The following is a 10,324-nucleotide window of genomic DNA, read 5'->3' as shown; positions in this document are numbered from 1 at the left end:
CTAATAATAAGGAAATTTTGATTAAAAAGTGGATTTTGATAGTACATTGTACTCATAATGGGAAAAAACTTCGCCTTTGAAATTTGAAACATTCTAATTATTATAGAAAGAAAACATTTAATTTAAATAATAAATGTATTTTAGAAATATTTGTGTCTGACTATTTTTGAATTAGAAGAGTTGATTTGTAATAAAAAGTAATATATATTTTAATTTCTAGAATATAATTAATTATATTTACAATGCAAGCGTCGTTCTTACAGAAAGAGCTACGGTTATGGAAACAAATGAGATTTGATTATAAGCTCTGAGAAAGTAAACTGAAGCATTAAATATTGTAAAACGTTAATATAGTATTTTTAATTAAACATTTCCTTTTTTTAACTTTATGCTTCTCTTTCTTTTTGTAAAAAAATACTTCTTGTACAAATAAAAATTTGATTAAAATATAGAGAAAATTAGCGAGGCTTAAAAAAAAATTTTTAATATTAAAATGAAACTCAATTTATGGTTTTTCCGTAAACCCATTTACATTTTTTCTATTTTGTGAGAAAATAATGTTCTATTACCTTCAAACTTTTATAGAAATGAAATGCCAATAAAAAGTCGTTTCTCCAGGAAAATCAAATTTAAAAGAAATATCTAGAAGTTATACTATAAAGCATAGAATTTTATTCTTGTAGAAAGTGTGTTTATTTTTGAAAAAATGTATCGATGTATTATTCATTATTTTTTATAGCCTCTTGCTCTTTTATGACATCTTACACCATTTACAAGAAAAATTAGAAAGTTATATTTTTAGGGAAAAAAATACCTCCGGCCTCAAAAATGGTTTAGCCTGCATAAAAATCGATATCATGCTTTTTTATATAAGCAGACACTTTTTCTAAATATCCGAAAAAATAAAAAAGTGGAGTTTTCCAGAAAATAATTTTTTTTCCTAAAAATATAATTTTCTAGTTTCTCAATTAAATTATGCAAGTTATTACAAAAGAGCGAGAGGCATTTGCTTGTACAACTTTTATACACGTGCAAACTTTTTTAAAAACATTTTTTCGTATCTGTCGTTGTTTGAGAGGAAAGTGAGTAAATTAGATTTTATGAAAAAAAAATCCTGTTCACAAAAGTGATTTAGAACACAAAAAACTACCAGGATATTTTTTATAGAAGACCAAATTCAACAAAAAATTGGCAAAAAATGCAAGTGTGGGTTTTTTTTTTGTTGGGAAAATCGACTATTATTGTTTTCGGATTTTTATCAAAATAAAATGCCAATAAAATGTAGTTTAGGAAGTTTTACCATGGAACATAGAATTGGATTTCTATAGAAAGTGTTTTTATTCTCTAAAATAAGTTCCATTAATTATTTATTATTGTTAAATATTCATCCAAAATATCGAATAAATAGTAATGTAATCCAAAAAAAATCATATTTCCTGAAAGAAATTCATAAGTCTTTTAAAAAATATTAGGCACCACAAACGAAATAAACATCGCCTAAAAATTAAAATTTAATTAAAATTTAATTAAAATTTAATTAAAATTTGTATTCGTATCTGTAGTTGTTTGCAAGAAAAAGGAGTAAATTCGATTTTATATGAAAAAATTCACCTGGCCACAAAAGTGATTAAACCCGAATAAAACTGACAGGATATTTTATTTACATAAAACGAAATTCAACAAGAAACTAGCAAAAAATAGAAGTATGGGGTTTTTTGATAAAAACCACTTTCAATCTTTTTAGATTTTTATAGAAATAAAATTCTAATAAAACGTCGTCTAAGAAGTTGCACTATAAATCATCGAATTAGATTTCCATAGAAAGTGTTTTTTATCTAGAAAAAATATTTCGATTTATTATTTTTAATTATTAATTATTCATAAAAAAATATCGAATAAATAGTAATTTAGTCCAAAAAAATCGTATTTCCCGAAAGAATTTCGCAAGTCTCTTAAAAAAATATTAGGCACTACATACGAAATAAAAATCATTTATAGAAAATAAAACTTCAATGAAAATAAGCTTTTTTTCATTCAATCCTTAAGGTTCTGACAGTGGATGTGTATGTATATGTATGTATGCTTTCGCGCTCGGGAGAGTACAGATGTATATGAATGTCATGTACATCGAGGAGAAGATCGAACATCTACGCGAAACATCTAAACACCAGACAGCTATCTCACCCCCTGCCACCAGGGCCCTCGCACTCGCGAAATCACAAGAGTAGTTAAAACTGTCGTTAATAAGCTTTTCCTACTCGTCACCCTGGTCACGCGTCTTCTATAATAACCTAAAAACCCGATGTAAGTGCACTAGCTCTCGTCGTGCTTTATACGTTACGCTACACCAAAAGGTGTACTCAACCGTGGCCGTGGTGTCACCTGACAGACCCTGAGAAATTCGCGAGAAAACTGGAACTTCCTTCGACCATGCGCGAGAACTTTAATCGAATTTCGTCGCTTAGGGTGGCGACAATGGACCACTTTCTACCCCTAAGGATGAGGGATGCAGCCAAACAGATTGCTTCCGAAAAACTGACCTTCGAATTTTCAGGTTACCCTCCAAGATTCAAGTTTAGTTTCAAATTTCTAACCTTTCTAGCTTGAAAAAAACTCGTTTGAACTCGTTTTGGACCACTACTTTTTCTTGAAAGGTCTATTGTTGAAAAATCATTTTACCTTGATGTTTTGATTATCAGTAATCATTAATAATGGGTCTCGCATGTTGTTAATTTGTCCCCTGTAACTGGAACAAGCGAGGGAGGATAAAATCTGGGACTTCTAGGCATCATAAACGCGTAATCGAACGATCAAAACATTGAAAATTATATGGAAACGACTTTTAAAAAAACAACAATCATTCAACTTCACTATCGATTTTCAAATGACAGACAGCGACAGTTGCGGCGAAGTCTGCAAACTCCGGCCTTTCACTTCAAGGTCGGAATTTAATATCATTTCCGATTCCGATACGCTTTGCGAGGAAGATACCGGGAATCTGACTTCTCGGCTTCTCGCTGTTTGTTAATTGCATTCAAAAAATATACTCGGGTTTGTCTGACCTTGAATCCATTTTTTTGTGGAGAAAATCACTCTAAATTGTTTGAAGATTTAATTGTCACGTGGCGGATATTCACTTGAGAATACCACGCATTTACGCAATGGCAGGTCCGGTTAAAAAACGTGAAGTGCAGCAAAAATGTGCGAAAACTAGTGATGACGAGAGCGATAATGCTTCATCTGGAAGTGAAGATAATGAGAATCAAGTGGCTGAAGAACAGGTGAGAGCAAACAAGTTTTTTATGCATCAAATACTTCATCTGTCAATTCTCGCATTCCTAACCTAAATTTCAATCACGAGACAGATTTCTACCGGTCTGAACGTCCGGATCTAGAATCTGGATGTCTGGAATTTCAAATTGAGTTTTTTCTTTAGGCTGAGGTGAATTTTGCTTTATTTTTTATAGAACGTACTGTGTTTCATGACCAAATTTTTTTAAAATGAGTCATTCAACCTCGTGTTCTCTGTTTCTTAGAATTGCAGTTGCATTATGTTGCACCCAATTATATCTAAGCATATTCAGTGGCAATTAGCATACTGGATTGTAGATTGGGTTGCTAAGTGTCAGGGGTTTTTATTCATTTTTACCAATTTTGAATCCAAAATATTTTTTGTCAAATATAAACAATTTTTTGAGGTTGTAAAAGGAATTGCGATGTTATTGTTTTGACTATTCTGCGCGGGGCGAAATTATTTCAAAATACATAAATAATGAATTTTCGTATTCAACATATTCTTGGTATAATAATTGAGTGTAATATTAAAGCTAAAATATACCGAGAAGTCATAAATTAACAAATTTCTATGTACCAACGTTTCCATTTACGGAGAAAGAAATTACGTATTTATCATGGAAAAACTTTGGATTTTCAAAAAATTGGACTGATGCTTCAAGATTTGATTGAAAGTTGTCGAATTTTTTTAGAGGTTGATGAGGAGGGTCTACGAAATAAAATCAAACCAAGAACTTAAATTTTTAACTAACCCTTACCCCTATAACGTCCCAAATAAGACCCGAAAATTTTTTTTTCAGCATTTTCTGCCGTCTTTTTTAATAAAAATAATTATTCATGGACAATTTTAACATCTCTATGATTGTTTAAACAAATTTTTAATTCTTTCAATAACTGAAACTTATTGAAATAATTATTTTTTCCTGAAGAATTTAAAAAATCATACGATTTGAATGCAATGTGATAGTTGGTCATTGTTTTGAGTAGTAATTTTGTTAAACCTTTTGTAATTATTTAAACCATTAATATGGTTTATTTTCAAAATTTCTTAAAATCGATCTAGAAAATTATCACTTTTTTCTAAAATTTATATCCTATGCTAACTTATTGTTGAATACTTACTTTGATACTTTTCTTCTAATATTTAAACATTTTTTTTAATTAAAAATAATAATGTAAAATAGAATACATACCATTTTTTCTGACCTAATAGGTAAAATACAATTTAAAAAATACTTTAAGGAAAAAATAATTGTTTGAGCAAATTATATTTCTTTAAACAATTAAAAAATATTAATATATCCTTTCTATATACTGTACAGTCAGAAAAATAATGTTATGTGTTCTATTTTATATTATTTTTCCAGTTTTTTGAATAAAATCTGCTTGAGAAATTAAAAATTGTTTAAGAAAATAGAAATTGATTATACATGGGAAGAAAAGTATCAAAATGGTGTAATTATTAAAACAATGATTAACATGCAATACCAATTTCAGATTAAAGTGAACATCTCTGGCTCAATTCGAGAATTTTCGAAAATAAACTAGAGTTAATTGTTGCACGCATCATATCATATTTTTTTTTATTTACTGCTTCAAAAAATGACTAATTATAATTATTGCATTTCACTCAAAAGCTTCGTTTATTTAAACAATTGAAAATTGTTTGAAAAGCCATAAAGGATATTCAAATTGTTCATTAGTATTTATATGTATTAAAAGAGACGACAGCAAATGCTGAAAAATAACAATAATACATAAAAAATGTAGTATTTTTATTTTTGCGGGTGGAGAGATAAGGAGGCGTAAAAATTAAAGTTATTGATATGGTTTTATTCTGTAGACACTCCTCATCAATTCCTGATAAATTTAACAAGGCGTTCCGGATTTTAAAATTGCTTTTTTTTCATTATCTTTACAAATTTTATGCGTATTTTTTGTGACTTTTTCCGAAATTCTGTCGCCTTTTTTTAATTGTATGCTAGTAATGCGATTTTTTTTAACCAGTAAAAAATTATAATTTTGAGTTTGGGGCAGAGAATTTCACTAAATAAATATAATTTTTACAGTTGGGACTGGGAATTCTCGCGAAGAATTATAATGTTGACTTGCGAACTGGAAATTTCTTAACCTTTTGAGGACGGGGGTGGTCGAAATATCGACCACCCAATGCACACTAACTATTTGATGTTCTCGCGAAAATTTTGCTGTGTTGAATATGTGGAAAATAGTGAGAAACCATGCTGGAGACTTTTTGACCTTGATAATCGTCATTTCAAGGTAAAAAATTTTTTTTTTTATTAAACACTCGGTTTATACATTTATCTAGATGCGCTCAGTACCTTGAAATCTCGATTTTCAAGGTCACGTATGCGTTCAGGATTTTTTGCACTATTTTTTTCTTACTCAGCGCCTCAAAAAACATGTGTATGCCACCCATAACGCTAAGATATAAAAAAAAATGACCTTGAGATGGTGATTTTCAAGGTCAAGGGTGCTTTCAGGATTTCTTTCACTATTTTTTTCGTACTCAGCGCATCAAAAAATATGGGTGTACCAAACTATTGAAATATCATAAAAAGTTTTTTTCATATTAGTCTTTACGTAGCAGGCGGGGGTGGTCGAAATATCGACCACCTGTCAGATCGGGGACTTGAAATGAGTTTTCTGTTGAAATTATGCATTAATTTTGGGTCAAATGAAAGCTCGATTTGAACGAAAATTTTCCCGTCCTCTAAAGGTTAAACAAGCTGCGGAAATTTTGAAAATTAATTTTATTACTAATTTAGAAGCAGGGAAATAAAAAAAAAATCCCTGTTCCAAGTCAGAATTCTTAACAATTAATAATGTCCCTATTCCAAATTTTGGAAACAGAGGATTACTATATTTCTGAATAATCACAGAAAACGTTATTAGTATAAATAATTATAAATATAATTCTATCTTGGAGCAGGGAGTTTTTGGTAATAATTTAACAATGACAGTACAGAACTAGATAGCGAACAAAATCGTAATTTTTCAAATTGGAACAGGGTAGGCTGCGTATTGTGATAAAAAATAAAATCTTAGTTTAAATAAAAAATAACTCCCAGAATATTGAGTTTCTGAATGATGTAAACCTGTTTTGATCTAAAAGATCGAAGGAATTCCGTGTAAATCATCAAAGAATTTGTTTTAAATCATGAAAATATTTTGAACTCTTATTAATTTACCGGGAGTAAATCGGGGATTTATAATCATCACTCAATTAACATCTGCAAAAATCTATAAAGAATTGAAATAAAAATATTGTCAAGTGTAATTATGCAAAGAGATAGAATTTAAACCATGGTGAAAAAATATGTAATATGTATTTGGGTGACGCATTAAACTGAACCGCCCTTCGCCTTAAAATATTAAAAACTGAAAGATTTGAAAGCGTAAGAAATTAACAATTTAAAAATGTGCATCTAAAGTTTACAATCCATGAATCGAAATCTAAAAAATGGAAACTAATTCAAGTATTAAACTGTAAGCACGGATGAAAATTCTTAATACTATTTCAGGATATCTATTTACCTTGAGAACCCGGAATAGCAAGGAATTTTGTTTGTCAAAGAAAAGTCAGAATTTTGATGCGACTGAAAAATCCCGAAAAATAAAATTCCCGACACTAAAATTCCTGAATTGGAAAATTCACAAATGATAAAATTCGCGAATAATAAAATTGCCGAAAAATAAAAATATCGAATTACAAAATTCCCGAAAATTAAAATTCGCTAATAATAAAATTGCCGAAACAGAAAAATACCGAATTGGAAAATTCCCCAAATAATAAAATTCCCGAATTGGAAAATTCCCCAAATAATAAAATTCCCGAATTGGAAAATTCCCCAAATAATAAAATTCCCGAATTGGAAAATTCGAGAATAATAAAATTGACGAGAGTTTATAATATGACTGAATTGAAAAATTCCCGTATAATAAAATTCCCAGCATTTAATAATACTAAAAAATTGGAAAATTCCGAAATAATTAAATTCCCGAATTTAAACAATTACAATGCTGTATAAATATGTTTTATTGATTATAAATACAATAATAATTTTAAAAAATTTATTTTTGATGTCTATATTTTCAAAAACTATTGCTTGAATTTAAAATAAGAATAATTTGAAATAAAAGAATTTTTAAAAATCATTGCATTTATAATCAATAAAACATATTTATAAAAAATTGTCATTGTTTAAATTCGGGAATTTTACGATTCGTGAATTTTCCCAATTCGGATATTTTATAATTCGTAAATTTTCATTCGCGAATTTTATTATTCGGGCATTTTCCAATTCTTTAATGTTATTAACTGTCGAGAATTTTATTATTCGCGAATTTTCAAATTCCTTAATATTATAAACTGTCGTGAATTTTATTATTCGAGAATTTTATCATTCGAGAATTTTATCATTCGAGAATTTTATTATTTGGGAATTTCCCAATTCGATATTTTTATTTTTCGGCAATTTTATTATACGTGAATTTTAATTTTCGGGAATATTCAAATTCGGTATTTTTATTTTTCGGTAATTTCATTATTCCCAAATTTTTTAGTTCCGGAATTTTACCAATTTTATTATTCGGGAATTTTACAGTGTCGGGAATTTTATTTTTCGAGATTTTTCAGTGGTCTCGGAATTTTTTCGAGTGTACTTAATTTTTTTTTAATATTGTAATATTATATTAAATTTCTGGGTTTTTTTTTGTCACAGAAAGTTATAGTACTGGATTTATACCTCATCAAATTAAACTTCTTTTTGTCATTTTCATTAATTTCTTCAAAGTATATTTGTTGAGGATTGATTAAGATATATGAACTGAAAAAAATATTTTTGATTATAAACTCGCATAATTGTTGTATACTGAGTCCTATTTTGTAAATTTTCCGATTTTTTAATAAATATAGTCTTACAAAGATTTTGCTAACATTTTAGAAATACTTTAAAGATTTCACAAACATTTCAAAAGAGTTCAAAGATTGTGTAAATATTTCACAAAACAGTCTTAAGATTGGGTACAAATTTTTGAAATATTTCAAAGATTTCAAAAGGATTTCAAAAAATTGCACAAAGAGTTAAAAGGTTTGAAAATATTTCACAAAAGATTCAAAGCTTTCGCAAAAATTTCAGAAAGATTTCAAATATTTAATGAGATCTCTTGTTGGAAATATATTTTCACAGTAAAATATAATAAATTACAATAATATGTAAATATTTTAAAGATTCCACGTACATTTTTAAAGATATCACAAGGATTTAAAAAGATCTAAAAAAATTTCGCTTAAATTTCAAAAATACTTCAAACATTTTACAAATATTTCAAAAGAGTTAAAAGCCCTTTTAAAGATTCCATAGAGTTAAAAGGTTTTAGACGATTTCCTATTTTTTAATGTAATAAGAGTCTTATGTGTTGAAAAAATGATACCTGTAAAAATCTAGAGATACTTTGGAAAATCCTGGAGTAGGTTCGTTGCATTATTTGCAAAAATTGTATTTTTCAACTATAAATTCCTAATAATAATAATGATATTTTTCTACATTCATATCAGTCAAAGATGAATTTCAAATACAAAATAGCAAAAATTTCGATTTTATATTAAGATTAAAGAAATTATGGACTTAATTAATAATCTTCAAGTAATGAAGGCATCACATGGGTCCTTTAAATCTTTAATTCCAGGGAATGGAAATTCAAGTAGACTTTGAAGGACGAAATCCTCAGGATCCAGATTTTCATGGGATCAAGACCCTTTTACAGCAACTTTTCCTCAAGGCACACGTAGATTTAAGCAACCTCACAGATTTGATAATTGGGCAAAATTATGTTGGGTCGGTTGTGAAACAATCGCAGGAAGACGAAGGTTCTGAGGATGAAGATGACGATGCTAACGACGTGTTTGGAATTACAACTGTGATCAACATTTCGAATAGACAGGTACAGGTACTAATCTAACGTTTTGTTATCCCTTTTTTAAATAAAAAATTCCCTTTCTAATTTACATACTCCCAATAATAATTAATTTTTTTCAGAACATACCATGCATTCAAGATTTGCGAGACTTGCTGAAACAGATGGCCAATGACCACGCAACCGATGCGACCAATACAATGATAAAGAACGTTCTTGAAAATGACGCTGCACCTCTTGGTTTGCTGATAAATGAACGTTTCGTCAACATTCCCGCTCAAATTTCAGTACCGCTGCTTGAAAACTTGATTTCGGAAATGAAGCGAGCCACAAGTAAAAAAATGCCGTTCGATTTCTCGTACCTTATCCTGATTTGCAAATTGTACAAACCGTCGGAGCAAGAAGGGACAAACAAGAAGAAAAACAAGCGAAAGAATATGAACGAGGAACCGGAAGTTTACTGGAGCAATCCTGAGGAAGAGATTTTCGCTGAGGAGGCGACATTTAGTTTCGAATTTTCCGTGGAATTGGACACAGACAGTGGACTTTCTGGAACCTGGGCTGAAACGGACAAAGAAATGATTCCCTATAGAAGAGTTCTTTTGTTTGAGGCTTCGAAACTTCCAACAATCTTGGATAAAATAAAGAATGAAATTAAGTAAGTTTTAATTCGACAAGGACCGAGAACACGGAAGGAAAATATTCTAAATTATTCTAAAAGGTATTCTAAAGTTGTTGATATTTTTTTACTTACACGTTACAACTCATTTGTGTCGATATTGTATGTTAGTTAACTCATTTATCTTCAAGAGTTCTTCAATTTTATCTCTTTTTCAAAAGAGTTTCACAGTTCATATTTTATGACTAGTTGAGATTTGTTACATACTTTAGCACATAATCTTCCGTGTTTCATCACGACTGAATAATCGCGATTGCAAGTGATTTTTGTACTTTAATTGCAGCGAACGAAATCTGTATGTATATTAAGAGAAAAATTGTTATTTTCTCAACGCGCAATCAACTATAGTCATTAAGATATTTGTAATACGCTTTTGAGAATACAGACGCTTTTGTATCGCTTCTCGTAAAA

The 10,324-nt window shown here is 29.2% G+C and overlaps 1 protein-coding gene across 2 annotated transcripts; it reads left to right on the top strand.

The window, feature by feature from the left end:
- The first annotated feature begins 2,928 nt into the window (after window positions 1–2,928).
- Window positions 2,929–10,324, top strand: LOC117168033 (protein BCCIP homolog). 2 transcript variants are annotated; one of them, XM_033353366.1, is made up of 3 exons: window positions 2,929–3,281; window positions 9,007–9,261; window positions 9,357–10,324. In XM_033353366.1, the coding sequence occupies exons 1-3, from the start codon at window positions 3,162–3,164 to the stop codon at window positions 9,894–9,896; spliced, it is 915 nt and encodes a 304-aa protein (XP_033209257.1). In that variant the 5' UTR covers window positions 2,929–3,161; the 3' UTR covers window positions 9,897–10,324. The 2 variants fall into 2 exon arrangements, with proteins under 2 accessions (XP_033209257.1, XP_033209256.1); XM_033353365.1 differs by having other exon boundaries at window positions 9,007–9,267.

This window comes from Belonocnema kinseyi, chromosome 2 (assembly GCF_010883055.1).
Source record: "Belonocnema kinseyi isolate 2016_QV_RU_SX_M_011 chromosome 2, B_treatae_v1, whole genome shotgun sequence".
Classification (NCBI taxonomy): Eukaryota; Metazoa; Arthropoda; class Insecta; order Hymenoptera; family Cynipidae; genus Belonocnema; species Belonocnema kinseyi.
Note: the sequence above shows the minus strand (reverse complement) of the source record. Positions and strands in the feature narration are given on the sequence as shown.